Raw genomic sequence first — 13993 nt, 5'->3', positions numbered from 1 at the left:
CCTTTAATCACCTCATCATCCAGCTGTAAAAGAAAAGATGGAATTAAGACTGAACTGGAGCTGAGTTTCCCAAGTGTTCATCTTTTTTTTTTAATACCCAAAGGCCAAATTTTGAATTCCAGTCTGGTTTGGGATATCAAGGATCATCTCATTCCACCCCCTGCCATGGGCAGGAACACCTTCCACTCCCCCAGGTTGTTCCAAATCCCATCCAACCTGGCCTGGAACATTCCGGGGATGGACATCCCCATGTGAGGACACAGAGCATCCCTCACCCTGCCCTTCCAGAGCTGGTCTCATGTGTGTCTGCAGGGCAATCACTGCAGAACCAGAGAGCCAAGTTTCCCACTTGGTGAGGCCCAGCCTGGTAATAAAACTGCAGTCGGAGTTCCTGTGCTGCCTGCAGGGTTCCCACAGAGCAGTCCTAATGAGCTCGGGGAAGTTATTGCTCTCCTGTCCCTCTCCTGCTCCAGGTTCAACGCCAAAGCTTTTGCCTGTGGGTTTTTCTCTGCCCCAGACCTTCTCTAACCCACCTCAGCCGTGCTCCCTGTTTGACTGGAGTCAATTTAGTGCACCTAATGGAGTTACTTCTCTTCAGGTCAGTGATGATTTCGCATCCTTGAGTTCCTTGCTTAATTTGCTGAGAAAATTTCTGATTCTGAAGCCCATTTTCAGCATTCCCCCGTTTTCCACGGTGCTGGGACCCCGCTCAGGGCTTGCTGGGCTGGAGCTGGGGCTTCTCCACGTCCCTGCTCTCCTCGGGCTGTGTTTGCTTTGCTTTGAGGGAAGCTCAGCTGCAGGCTCGGCTGCAATCCCTGCATCCAGCTGGATCAGGCTGTGTCCCTGCCTTCCCTCGGACAGGAAAGCAGCAGCTCTCAGGAAAGAGTTAATCCCGGCGAGCCTTTGGGATCCTTTGCTGGGGAGAGGGCTGATCTTTTGTTTGTTTTGAAGCTGCTGGCAGGAAAGTGGGGAGGAGAAAATTACCTAAGTGATAGTGAGGTTGCCACGAACTATATAAAACTGGGAAATCAAAGCGGAGAAACTCCACCTCGCAGTTCTGAACCACAAGCACAACCCCTGAAGAGAAACCCACCCCACAAGTGAGTGAACTCAAAGGCTTGAACTCCAACCAAGCTGCATGAGCTCAGAGCTGCTGCGGGACTGAGAAGCCCGGCGCTGTCCCGGCCGGATCCCGCTGCCCCGGGAGCAGGGAGCGCAGCTCTCGGCAGCTTTCCCAGCCATGCAGTGGGGGCAGCTCCTGTGCATCGCCGCCTGCCTGGTGCAGCTGGCTGGTGAGTATTGATGCCCCAAACCCGCGGGTCACACGAGGCACCGGTGCGTGGGGCAGCTCCTGGGAGCAGCAGCTCGGTGGGGGGAAGATGCTTCTCCGGGAGTTTGGGATTGCAGTTCCACCCAAAAACCCTGCGGTGACATTTTACGGAGCATCAGCAACCCGGCCAGCACGCTCACAGCCATGTGCTGCGGAGAAAACTCGCAGCTGCTCTGAAAAGGACAGGAATCAGGATCTAAACTCCCTACAAAATTCTGGATAACGTGAGGGGATGGGAGTGCAGCAGGCAGAGTGCAGCCACAGCTCGAGCTGTCTCTCAGCCTGTGCTGGTGTAAATGAGCCACACTCCTGTTTTGTGGTTGGAACTAAACATTTGCTGAAAATCAAATGAATCTCCATAAATATTAAAATCTCCTATTGCAGCTCTTCAAATATTCATCACATGGAGCAATGAATAACAGCACCGAGATTTTCTCGAGGTACTACTTTTTAAAGGGTTATATTTTAGGGAAATATTATCATTTTTGTCCCAAACCCAACAACCATGAGGTAATAAAAAAGGACTAAAAAAGTGAAGCAGCACTCTGTGTGTTGCCTGGTGTGCTGGGACAGGAGCCAGGAGCCTGCGGGTGTCTCCTCAAATGTAATTTTTTCTTACTCACACGAATGTGAGCGACGAGATCCATTGCAGGAATTCGCTGGGTTTTGTTCTCCTGTTCCACAGAGCTCCTTTCATGTTCCCCAGGCTGCCCAGGTAAATGGCTCACCTGAGATGCCAGCTGACTCTCCAGTCTGTGTTAATTTTACAGGAATTGAAAAAACAACCAATTTTATTTAAGGGAAATGACATTCAGGACTGTGTGGTTGGGCTGAACTGAGCCAGGGTGTGACAAAGGTGTGAGGCAAACTCTGAGTTTCAAACCTTGAGTTCCTTGTACGAAGCAAAAGTGATGGAAAAGTGATAAAAAGCTTGGGTTTTGGAAGGACAAAGCTGCTGGGCAGCAGGCGCTTTAATGCTGCACAATGTCCTTGCACAGCCCCTGCCCAGCACTCCTGCAGGATATTCCTGGCTGGGAGGTGGAGGAGGTTGATTTTTCCTCCGGCAGCTCATCCTTGGGGCTCTGCTTGTTCCTCAGCTCCGTGGGGAATCCCAGAGAATCCATCAAAGGCTCCAGTTGTGCAACTCCCATGGAAATCCCAATTCTGTGGGTTTGGGCTCAAGTTGCTCCTGGCAGCGCTGCTGAGGGTGGGAGCAGCGGCCTCCTCCTACTCCCAGGACACCTTCAGCTAAAGCCACGTGTTTTATGGGAAAAAAACCCCTTGTGCCACACTGGGGCAGGGGCAGGAGTCCTACAAATGCTGCTGTGGATGTGGTGTGGGGAGGATGGAGTCTGGGTTCCAGGATCTGGAGCCAGGAGCAGCCTCGTCCAACCCCACAGGAGCAAATTCCCTGGGAAACCCAACCTCAAAGGCAGCAAATCCCCTGTAAATGCTCATTCTGGCCTTTGCCTGGTTCTTTGGGGTCCTTCCTGAGTTTCAGGGAGCAAGGAAGAGGTTTACACCCATCCCTGGTCTGCAGAGTGGGCTGCTGTTCCCAGACCCTCCCAAACTCCTGGGAGGATGCTGTGAGCAGCTTGTGTTGGAAAATTGGGGATGGATAAACCACAAGGAGAGCTGTCCTGTGCTTGGCTCAGAGTGAACATGGAAAAGGGAGTACGGACTGTATCTGTACCCAGTGAAAACACTTTATTTCTTTTACTTCACCTTTTATCTTTCTTTTTTGTTTATTTTTCATTCATCTCCCCCAAACTTGATTTTTAGAAAAATCTCTTTTCTTGCCATTTTCCAGCACTCTCTCTTTCCTCCACTCCTTTTGCATCACTTATGGAAGTTCTGAATATCAGGAAAGGAAAAAGAGACTTTAAAACTTCCAGCTGCTCGAGTTTAACATCCTTTAGAGGCTGCTGCTCCAGCCAGGAGAAATCTCAACCCCCGGGAAGGTGCCGGGCTCCCAGGCTGCACGAGAGGCCCCAGTCCCAAGGAAAGCCTTGGAGCAACAGCTGGGCTTTGGTGTGGCAGCTCGGGGGGCTCCCCCAGCCCCCGCCCCCGGCCCCACACCCACATCCTGTCTGGGAGAAGGAAAAGGCGGAGGGAAGGGATTTTTATCAGATATTTCCAGAGGGAAGAGGGCTCCACCCGCTTGAATTCCTGCCACATGGCTGAGAGCTGTGGAGATGGAAAGGCATGAGTAATGCCGGCTGGAGCCCTTGGAGGGGCTGCTGCGGGAGCCGGGGCTGGCTCCGGCTCCAGGACTCGGCATCCCACGCTTCCACAACTCCTCTCCTGCCTCCCGTGCTTCCAGAACTCCTCTCCTACATCCCAGGGTCCTGCACCCTCCTGTCCTGCATCCCGTGGTTCCATACCCTCCTCTCCTACATCCCAGGGTCCTGCACCCTCCTGTCCTGCATCTCGTGGCTCCCCACCCTCCTCTGCAGCCTCGGGATCGGCAGTGCCCTTGTGCCAGCCCGGGGCATCCCTTTGCCGTAGCCCCTGGAGCTCCTGGAGCGCTCAGGGAGCTTGGGAATAAACTCTGTTAAAGACAGAGCTGGAGGAGCTCCCCTGGCTTTGGTTTGTGTGTCAGCTGCCCAACGAGCCGAAGGTTGAGCACAAGAACAGAAGGTTGAGCACAAGGTTTGCCAGAGGTTGACAAGAGATCTGAGGCAGGATCAGTACAGGAGCTGCAGGTCCTGCCTGGAGATTCCCAGTGGGATTCACCTCCCCCGGTTTCTTTGCTGTGGGTACAGGATTGGGCTCCAGTGGTGGAAACTTTCCTCCTCTTAACTGAACCTTTTCCACTGCAGAGCTGTTTTGTGGCCCTGGCTTAGTGCTCAGGGATGGGCCTTGGAGCAAGTTTAACATTTATATCATTGCCTTTTCTTTATTCCATCTAAGATCCTTCCTAAGCCCCGTTATTAAAAGATCTTTAAAAAATAATTTACTTTTTAAACCCAGGTGGGTGAACACAACGGGTGCTGTGAAGTGCAATTTTCTTTCCCATCTCTGCATGGTTTTGCTCCTGCACGTGCTTGCACCGCCAGGTGGAGGTTTCTCCCAGGTTAATAAATAGCTTGGCTTAAACTCTAAACCCTCAATCCTAACAAATTGACGAAGTTTAATAAAGCCATTAAAAATGGATGGTGCAATAAATAACCCTCTTTAGCTGAGCACCACGTGGATTATCCAGCCCACATCTGGATCATTATTTATCTCATGAGCCCAAAGATTTCAAAAACTCATCCATGTTCTGTGGAAGAGCCCCTGCACATGCTCCAGGAAAGGCAAGAAAAAGAAATCCAGAGTGACAGCTCCTCTCCCAAATTACACCAAGCAACAGCCAGGCTTCCGTTTCAATATTCAGTGCTGAAAAGGCTTTGATTAGAAATACCCCTGGTGCTTTACAAACATCTGGAAGAGTTCAGAGGTGCTTGGGTGGCTGTGGCACTCGGGGAGGTCAAGCCCAGGCGCTGCATTGTTCTGCCGATGTGAAGCTTCCTGCTCATGGCCATGAAAACACGGAGCTGTGCGTAAAGCCTGGCTTTAGCTCTGTGCTGCTCGTTATTCTGGGCACGCAGTCCTGCCTCCTGCTTTTGATTTGTTAAAAGTCGTCAGGAAAACGTGGTGATTTAATCAGTTGGAACTGAATTGTCTTGGAGAAGAAGGAACTTCTCTCCCTGAAATAAAAGCTGTGCCAGAACCTGAATTCCAGCTCCAGACACCTGCACCGAGCCCTCAGCAGGGCCCCCCCAGAGCAGCTGCAGCCCAGGATGGGGTGGGATGGGATGGGATGGGATGGGATGGGATGGGATGGGATGGGATGGGATGGGGTGGGATGGGGTGGGATGGGGTGGGATGGGGTGGGATGGGGTGGGATGGGGTGGGATGGGGTGGGATGGGATGGGCAGCACCAGTGTGGGCAGCCCCACAGGTCCAGTCTGGAGCCCACATTTCCCCTCTGGCCCAGCCTCCCACGGCAGGACCATCGGAGCAGCTCTGCCCCTGTCACCCACGGCCAAAACAAACCCCAGTTACCTCAGGCTTTGCTCTTCACAAACCCTTCAGGCTCTGTGGACCTGACCCATGACGCAGAACAGCTCCTGCCAGGCCCATCCCAGTGCCCAGTCTCACAGTGCCTGGTGCCGTTTCCCTGGCAGCAGGTCCCGCCCGGAGCCGGCGCCGGCGGCTGCTCAGGACCTGCCAGAGCTGCTCCATCTCTCAGGGTGGTTTTGGAGGATGAAGTAACTTTTCTTGGAGCTGGGGCTCCCCTGGGCAGAACTACAAATGAAACAACACATTCTGTATGATTTTCTCTTTAGTGCCTGGATTAGAATCTTAAACACCAAGAGCCCTGGGGTAGAGGCTGACGCTGTTTGTTAAAAGTGGGAATAGATCTTAGGGAGAGAGGAGGTTAAGGAATGGGGAGAAATGCATTTTCACTGACTCATATAGCTCATTTCAGAAGGACAAGCTGCAAGTGTCATCTCTGTAACACAGCAGGAAGCAATATATAAACTTTAGGTTAGAACAGCAAACCACTCTCCAAACATTCTGCTTTACCTCCAAAGATGTTTTCGCTCATGAGTCAGGGCTGATCCCAAGCCAGTGGGAATGTTTCTATTTACTTTGAGATTGTGCCTGCAACTGTAAATCCAACTTATCTATCCTGAGGCACACAAGTGATCTCTTCCAAGGCTTGATTCTTTCCTTCCAGGATTATAAACCCAAACTACTATGAAATCCAGCTTTGTGCAGCTTTGTGCATCCACCAGTGAGCTGAGGATGGGGTGGGTTAGGGTAGGAACGAGCCTGTCCTTCTCCTCCTGAGAGCCCTGGAGCCCCTGCAAGGGCTGCACCAGAGTCTGGTGCTCACCCAGATGAAAAGTTTCATCCCTGAGCCTCTCTCCTGCCAGTTCAGGGCAAGAAAAAGCCAATTTGTAAGAGCAGCTAAACCTTTCCTGCTTTCCCACAGAGGCTCAGGGCTGGGCTGCGGGTTCAGCAGCCCCTAAGAGCTTCCTCTTCCCTCAGGCTGCGCTGCTGGGAGCCCGACAGCCACCTCCACACCGGCAGCCACCCCCACACCGGCAGCCACCCCCCCACCGGCAGCCCCCCCCACACCGGCAGCCACGGGCGTGAGGACGAGGGACACCAGCGGTGGGACAGCCAGCGGAGCCACCAATGCCACCACAGCCACCAGAGATGCCAGCAGTGCCAAACCTACATCTGGTAACCCCTTCCCTTGTTCCCCCCGTGATTCCCAGTAGCGTTTGTGTTAATAATTAGATTTATTAAGTGCACAGGCCCTGTGCTGCTGCTGGCTGTGGCAAATCAGTGCTGTACCTCAGTCACCGCGATGCCACCGAGCTCAGAGGGTTTAAGCTTTCTCCTGTGTACTTCTCTTTGCATTTCTACCAAGCTCAAGCCACAGTCGGGTCCGTGGCCACCAGCCTCACATCATCAGGGGTCAGTGGGCAGCTGAGCACGAGCCCCCAGCCCAACCCAGCCCCCACATCCCCGCCGGGCACCTCCCTGGAGGCACATGGGAGCTCGGGGGTCCCCACAACCCAGAGCCCCCTGACACAGCCCAGGGACCAGGCAGAAACCTCGGGCTCTGTGGCGGCCGGGACGAACTCTGCAGCCACCTCGGAGCATCCTCCTGTGCCAGCTGCCACCACAGCCCTGCACGCAGCCAGGGACAGCCCCAAGGTGAGGATGGACTGGGTGCCGTGGGCTGGGGGACCACGGGGAGGTTGGATTGTCCCCCAGCCCCCAGCAGGGCACTGATAGCACCCCTATTCTCCTTTCCAGCCTCCCTCCCCTGCCATCACCTGCCACAGTGCCAGGGACGAGGGTGACACTGGAGCCATCTGCCTGCAGCTCAACCAGTCCAGCACCTGCGTGAGTGGCCCGCGCGTCTCCAGGCGGGGAACGTGCAGCGGGACGGGGCTGCGAGGGTCCTGCAGCGGTGGGGGCACCCCGCACTCCTGGGGGGGCTGTTCGGGGTGGGCAGCGCCCATCGGTTACCCCTGGGCAGAGCAGCCGAGCTGTGCCAGGCTGGGGCAGGAGGGGACGGTCCCAGGAGGGTCCCAAAGGGGTGCATCCCAAAGGGATCACAGCAGTTCCAGGGGAAATACAACCTCCCCGTTGCATAAATCCTCCCTTTTTTTAGTGATTGAGCTCTGGGGTCAGCCCAGCTTCTAAAGCATCTCCCATCGTGTCTGACAGGAAGCTGCCTTTGTTCTTCTTCTTCCTCTTCCCTGTTGGGAACAAAAGTGCCTTTTTTTGTCTTGCCAAGTGCCTTAGGAAAGAAAATAGGGCACTGCAAGGAGCTGCTCAGTGTCCCCATCAACTCCTGAGGGAATCCCAGGCTCTCTGTGACCGTCCTTGGCCTTGTGCACCAAAAATGAGGCATTTGTAACAGCAGAGGGGGGTCTGCTGTGGGTGCGAGGAAGAAACCTTTCCCACTGGAGGCACGGAGGGTGGATGGTGCTGGGTCTTGCGAGACAGCAACGCCCTGGGTGTGAAATACATATAAAATATATCACTTTGGTTTTGGCACTGAGCCACACTGCTGCCGCTTAGGGTGAGTGAGTCTCACTTGGCTTTCCTCTGCAGATGAGTGGTTAAATGGCATTTAGGCTCGTTCCTGTTTACAGCGACTGCGCTCGAGCAGGAATCCACAGGGAAACTCCTGCGGGAGCCCGTGATTCCGATCTCAGATGCCATCTAGTGGGCTCCGATCCCTTCTGGGCACAGGGTTTGTGCATCCCGCGCATACAGCACACCCAGAGCATCCTACAGAGTCATAGCTCACATACCCCGAACTCTCCCTCCACGTGAAACAACCCAAACACCCCCAATTCCCACCGTGTTTTTTCTGGGAGCTCCCACCCCGCAGCAGAGCCCTGCCCTCAGTAACCCCGGGGTGGGAGCAGGCGGCTCGGGCTGGAGCTGGGAACCAGATAAGAGCAGTCCTAGAGCGGAGCAGCCAGGAGGGACCGTGTGTCCCTCTCTCCTGCTGGCCTTTCCCGAGGCAAATGAGCAATCAGCTGGCACCCGGCGCCGCTAATTGCAAAGGGAAACTCTGACACTCCGATGAGTTCTTTCCACAGCACAGAAAGGAAAATACACACTTGGGTCTCTTGTTCCATCTTGGCCTTCCTCCCCCCGAGCCAAGCTCTATAGAAACAGCTGAAAATGATTTGTTTGTTGTTCTCCCGTGGATGAGTTTCTGCATTTTCGAGCGCATTTTCGGGGGACGGAGGGACCCGAGCACGGTCCTGTGGCAGCTCCGGGGCAGAGGGAGGAGGGCACAGGACCGTGGGGTTCTCCTCTTGTGCAGCCCCAGTGGTGGGATTCAGCCCCGGGCAGGGGCAGCACAGGGCTCAGGGAAGCTGCCTCTGTCTCTCGGGGTGGGCACGGCCACTGTCCCAGCTGGGAGGGTGTCGGGGAGCCTGATAAGGGTTTTAGCAGCACTGGGCTCTGTCTGCAAGCCTGGCTGTGGCTGAAAATAGCCCCGAGGAGAAAGCCTTTCCTGTCTGAGGCCTGCAAAGCCTGCAGCTCCTCACTCCTCTTCCTCTTCCACCCCAGAGTCAGTTCAGCTCTAAAATGTGAGAAATTTGTGGTTTTTTACCTAGCCTTTGATCAGCAACCTAGCAAAAACATTGAAGACATTTCCTAAACAGGAAGGCTCAATGCTTCTTTGTTATTTGCCTCCTTTCCCAGCCCCTGCCTGCGACTCTGAAACAATAGGGCTCTTCAGTTGTTCCAGCCCAAAAACTGGGGAGACTTGCCATGAGATTCAGATCCTAAATTTAGCTTCGTTTAAATGCCATTTTCAAGAGTTGCTAATAATATCTCCATTTAATTTATTCTCGTTGAGACACGAGAAACGAGCACCTCCACCTCCAAGGTGTTGGGGCTCTGGGCAGTGCTGGAGCGGGACAGGAGGGTCTGACACCCAGCTCAGCTTTGCAGGGCACAGAGGAGACACCAAAACTCACATGGGACAGCACAGCACCTCCACCAGCATGGCTGAGGCAGAGAATTGCTCGGTTTGGTTGTTTAATGTCTGTCCTTTCTGAAAATTTTGCAGGAACACTTTTTAGAGAGGAAGGGATCGGATTTATGGCAAGCACTGTGTGAAAATGGAACCTACACCGTGGACTCCTCCTGCGAGATCAAACTCATTCCATCCAGCCTGGACAGGGACTGTTTGCTCCTCATCCTCAGAGGAGAGAAAGGTCAGTGGAAGCGATTCCTTGGCTGTGATCCATGGATAATGACCCTGTTGTGGGCAATGGGACAGGGATTCCTTGTGGGAAGGGCTGTGAGACAGATCCTGGGAGGAGAAACCTCTCTGCAATTCTGCTCTTTCTTCTGGGGTCCTGCTGCATCCCTGGAGCCATGGAACTGCCTCCAGGAGCAACCTTGGCTCCTCTGTGCACATCCGGGCTCTTTGGTGTGCCATGAGCTGCAGAGTGTGTGATTGATGCATGGAATGTACGTACCTAATGTGTGTCATGTGTGTCATGTGCTCTCCCGTTTCCAACCTTGCAGATCCTGACAAACTGCTGAACATGCTCCAGAAGTCTCACTGGGAAAAGGTAAATCCCTTAAGCAAATTCAGCTGCAAAACATGCCTGGCCCAAGTGGCTGGAGAGATGAGAGTTTTACATCAGTTGAGGCTGGGGGAGATGCTGACACTTGGGCCTGCCTCCAGTTTGGAGGTGCCTGAGGAGCGTAGAGATCCCTGGCAGTGTCCAAGGCCAGGCTGGACATTGGGGCTTGGAGCAGCCTGGGACAGTGGGAGGTGTCCCTGCCCATGGCAGGGGTGGCACTGGATGAGCTTTAAGGTCCTTTCCAACCCAAACCAGCCTGGGGTTCTGTGGTAGGAGCCAACCACCTGTGAGGCTGTGATGCAGCACAAGAGAACCAACACAACCCATGGGGGCAGAAATGCTTGAACTGGTTCTGTGAAACACTGCAGCATTTTCTTAGCAAAGGTTTAGACCTCATCAACAACTCTCAGGATGCAACTGGCACTCGGCTCCTTCCAAGGACCAGGCTGACATAAATGAATTCCTCCTCCCAGCGCTCCGCTGAGGCTGCTGCTGGCTCGTGGGGCTGAGCCCGGGTGTCTCTCAGGGTGTAAATTCAGAGCTGCAGCACACAGAGAGAGCTCAGCCGTGCACACAGGCACTCTAAACCCCGGGGTGTGCTCCAGAGGACAAAAGTTCCCTGTGCCACAGGACACTCCAGGCTGGGAATGAGGCTGTGAGGACGTGAGGGCTGCCAGGGCTGGGGCAGGGCTGGGGCAGCAAAGCCCAGCTTTGTTTTCGTGCGCTTTCCCAAGGAGGTGAGGAGCAGCATTGTTTGAAGCCTGTGCAGCAGATGCAAATGTTTCCTGTTTGTCCCACTCCCGGCTCTCTTTGGTGTTTGTTTTTTTTTTTTTTTCCCCCAGTTTGGAATAGAATCCCTTAAAAAGGAGAGCGCGAGGGGCCGCCGGGACTCTTCTCAGAAGACCCTGATTGCCCTGGTCACATCTGGGCTGCTGCTGGCGTTCCTGGGCCTGGCCGGATATTTCCTGATGAGGCGGCGCAGCTGGAGCCCCGCGGGAGAGAGGCTGGTCAGTGCTTACAGGTGGCAGAGCTGCAGGTAGAGAGGAGCCTGGAGCACAGAGGGGTCTGGGGGGACACAAGGGGCTCTGCAGCCACCCCCGTGTGTGTCCCCAGCTCATGGGACAGCCCAGCCCCGCGTTGGGGCCGAGTCTGGGACAGCCTGGGTGAGGCAAGGGGCAGGGGCACTGCACAGGGTGAGGGGAAACCTCTCCTGCCTTCCAAAACCAGCTCCTGCAGCAGCACCGCCCCTTTCTCGCACGTACTTCAGGTCTAACACTTATTTCTGCTCAGCAGCAAGAACTCATCCAGCAAGAGTCACCCTGCAGAGCCACTGAAACCCTAAGAATCTGTCATTAAAAGTGATGCCCTTTAATTTCCGCTCCTTGTTTGAGTCCCGTGTCTGTACCTGTGCTGTAATAAAGGCTGTTCCTCCCCATCAGCCATGGTAATAAAACATATCCAGAAAGAAAGAGGCAGAAATTTCCTATTTCCATTCTCCCCCATTCTCTCTCCAGGCAGGCTGACCCTGAGGGCTCCTCCCCACCAGTGACTTTTGTGTCCTGGGAGGCCATCAGGGTATTTCCTGATCAGAAAGGAGCTCCCAGAACACACAGCTGGGAAATGCCTGTGTCAGAGGCAGGGACACTGCCTCCTGTCCCTGATGGAAACCCCTGGCAGTGCCAGTCCTGATTCCAGGCGAGACGTGTCCAGCCCTCCCATGGAAAAGGGGCTGAGTGAACACCAGCCAGGAGAGTGCTGAGGAAATTCCAGCTGGGAATTGCCACCCCGGATCACCAGTGCCCATTCCAAGGCTGCATAACATCTGGGGAGTTCTTGTGAGAGGATGGAGGCAGCTCTGGGTGGCCCTGGACCCTCCAGAGGCAGCTGCTCTTCACGGCAGTAGCATCACCCAGCCCTGCAGAGGTGAAGCTCGGCACCCCTGCTGCACCTGGCACCAAGCTCTGCACCTCAGAGGAAGGGGAAGGGAAGAAAAAGAGACAATTTCCATCATTTCTATTCAATGGTGCTTCTTGCTTGGCCAAAGCGGCCAGCAGAGGTTCTGTCGCAGCGCCAGGTCAGCTCCAAAACCTGGTTAGGAGAAAACACCAAGCCCCAACAGCTTCTCTTTCAGGTGCAGGAGGAAAAGCTGCAGCACCTGGGTGGTTTTCTTCCTCCACATGGGTTCAGGCCCTCTGCTCCCCTTCTTCTGAGCTGTGGCTGTTTGACCCTCCTGCCTGGGGACTGTGGGCAGCCCCTGCCCCCAAACCAGCCGCCCTTTCCCTCCCCTGACTGTGTCCCTTGTGTCCCTGCCCAGGCTGAAGACCCCTATTACACGGAGAACGGCAGCCAGGGGAACACGATGCTGATGTCGCCCTCCCAGGAGCCAGCAGAGCTGCAGGAGAAGCCAAACCTCCCAAACCTCAACGGGGGCACCCAGGAGAACGGGACAGGCCAGGCGTCCTCCAAGAACAGCCACTCAGCCCGGCAGCACAGCCCCGCTGACACCGAGATGTGACCGGGCCCAGAGTCCCCACGGGAGCCACCAGGGCAGCGGAGGGACAGGGCAGGGCAGGAGATTTCTGTGGACAGATAGGGAATTGCAGACCTTCTGTATTGTTATTATTGTCTCTGTGAAGAACTTCAAAATCAGCCTAAAGCACATTGAGGGCCAGAGCTGCCAAAGAACAACTTCTCTGCCTCTGCCTCCTCCTCCTCCTCCCACTGACCACACAAGACACTTTTTTGCAGCTGTTCTGTGCTTTTGTTGTTAGAAGAACATCAGGACAAGTGCGAGTGCCCTTAGCCCTCCGCAGCTTTTAAGCAGAGGCAGAGTCTGACTCCAAGCAGCCCGAATTTCTGGTAGCAATATGTTAGGCTGACTAAAGTAGTTAAGTTGGGATTGCAGTGACAAAAGCCTCTCAGGTTTCAGATAGTTTGGGTTAACAGAGTTGTTTATAATCTCATCTTTATGTTTAAGTGCAGGACTTCTCCCTCTTCTAAGGCCATCAGGCATTTAACCCCCTTCCGGTGCTTTAGGCTCCTGTCCTATTTCCTACTCCAGCAGAATTTGCTGAAGCTCTGTAAAACTTTCCACATGGAATTGAAGGCTGGAATGTCAATAGGCCTCAACCTTGTTTCTTTGTGAATCCTACCAGAACTGTGTCCTGTAGCTGTTTTAGAGGAAAAATCCTTCCCCGGCCTCCTCTTGTCAGGGGCTGGGGGTTTGTGACGAGGCAGAGCCAGCAATTTATCCCTTGAGTGAGATGGAGAACTCTGGATAGGGCCATGGGGCTCTGTGGGAGCTGGCACCTGGGGCAGGAATTTGGGAATGAGAGGTGCCAAAGGGCTCCCAGAAGGATGAGTGGGAAATAAAATCCCAGCTCTGCAGTGGGTATTCCTCTCCCTGCAGCAGCAGCAAGTACACTAACAAGGAGCAGGATTTTCACTTTGGGAAGCACCAAATCCCAGGAGCAGGAGCAGGAGCAGGAGCAGGAGCAGGAGCAGGAGCAGGTCTGACCTCTCTCTGTGCTGATCCTGCTCCCGAGGGAAGCACTGCTGCAGCCACATCGAGCTCCCAGCAGCTCGGTGGGAGCCAGGGACCCACGGCAGGTTTGTTCCCCATCCCAAGCACATTTTTAGGGAGCCAAAGCCCTGATTATGCCAGCCCTGTGCTGCTGGTGCCAGACCAGGAGGGGTGGTAGTTCAACACGAACACCAACAGCCACCTCCACACCCAAAATAAGCCCAAAAATGGCCCTTGAAGCTGATCCACCCTCTCATGAGTGAATTCATCCCAACCTTTCCTCAGTGCTGAACACCTGAGGGGAGGGGTTTTTTCTGGTACAGCGTTCAAAGCAATGACAGCAACGTCCGTCACCACCTGGGGCTGGTTTTTTGTGGGGGCAAGAGTCGCTTAAACACAATTAAAATATTCCAGGCTGTTTGCTTTGGTGTGACTTGCTTCTCCCACATCTCATTGTAAATAATCCCCGTTGAAAAAGAAAAATAATGAAGTGCTAAAAACCGG

The 13993-nt window shown here is 54.3% G+C and overlaps 1 protein-coding gene across 4 annotated transcripts; it reads left to right on the top strand.

The window, feature by feature from the left end:
- Positions 1-435: 435 nt before the first annotated feature.
- On the top strand, positions 436-13993 carry CD34 (CD34 molecule). Of its 4 annotated transcripts, none has more exons than XM_048328156.1 (9): positions 436-598; positions 1056-1292; positions 6374-6571; positions 6762-7051; positions 7154-7243; positions 9441-9588; positions 9905-9951; positions 10809-10973; positions 12281-13993. In XM_048328156.1, the coding sequence occupies exons 2-9, from the start codon at positions 1241-1243 to the stop codon at positions 12479-12481; spliced, it is 1191 nt and encodes a 396-aa protein (XP_048184113.1). In that variant the 5' UTR covers positions 436-598; positions 1056-1240; the 3' UTR covers positions 12482-13993. The 4 variants fall into 4 exon arrangements, with proteins under 4 accessions (XP_048184113.1, XP_048184112.1, XP_048184114.1 ...); XM_048328155.1 differs by having other exon boundaries at positions 952-1292; XM_048328157.1 differs by lacking the exons at positions 436-598; positions 12281-13993 and adding an exon at positions 11257-11435 and having other exon boundaries at positions 644-1292.

The sequence above is a fragment of the Corvus hawaiiensis genome, chromosome 24 (assembly GCF_020740725.1).
Source record: "Corvus hawaiiensis isolate bCorHaw1 chromosome 24, bCorHaw1.pri.cur, whole genome shotgun sequence".
Lineage (NCBI taxonomy): Eukaryota > Metazoa > Chordata > Aves > Passeriformes > Corvidae > Corvus > Corvus hawaiiensis.
The sequence above is the reverse complement of the archived record's forward strand: the minus strand, read 5'-3'. Positions and strand labels throughout refer to the sequence as shown.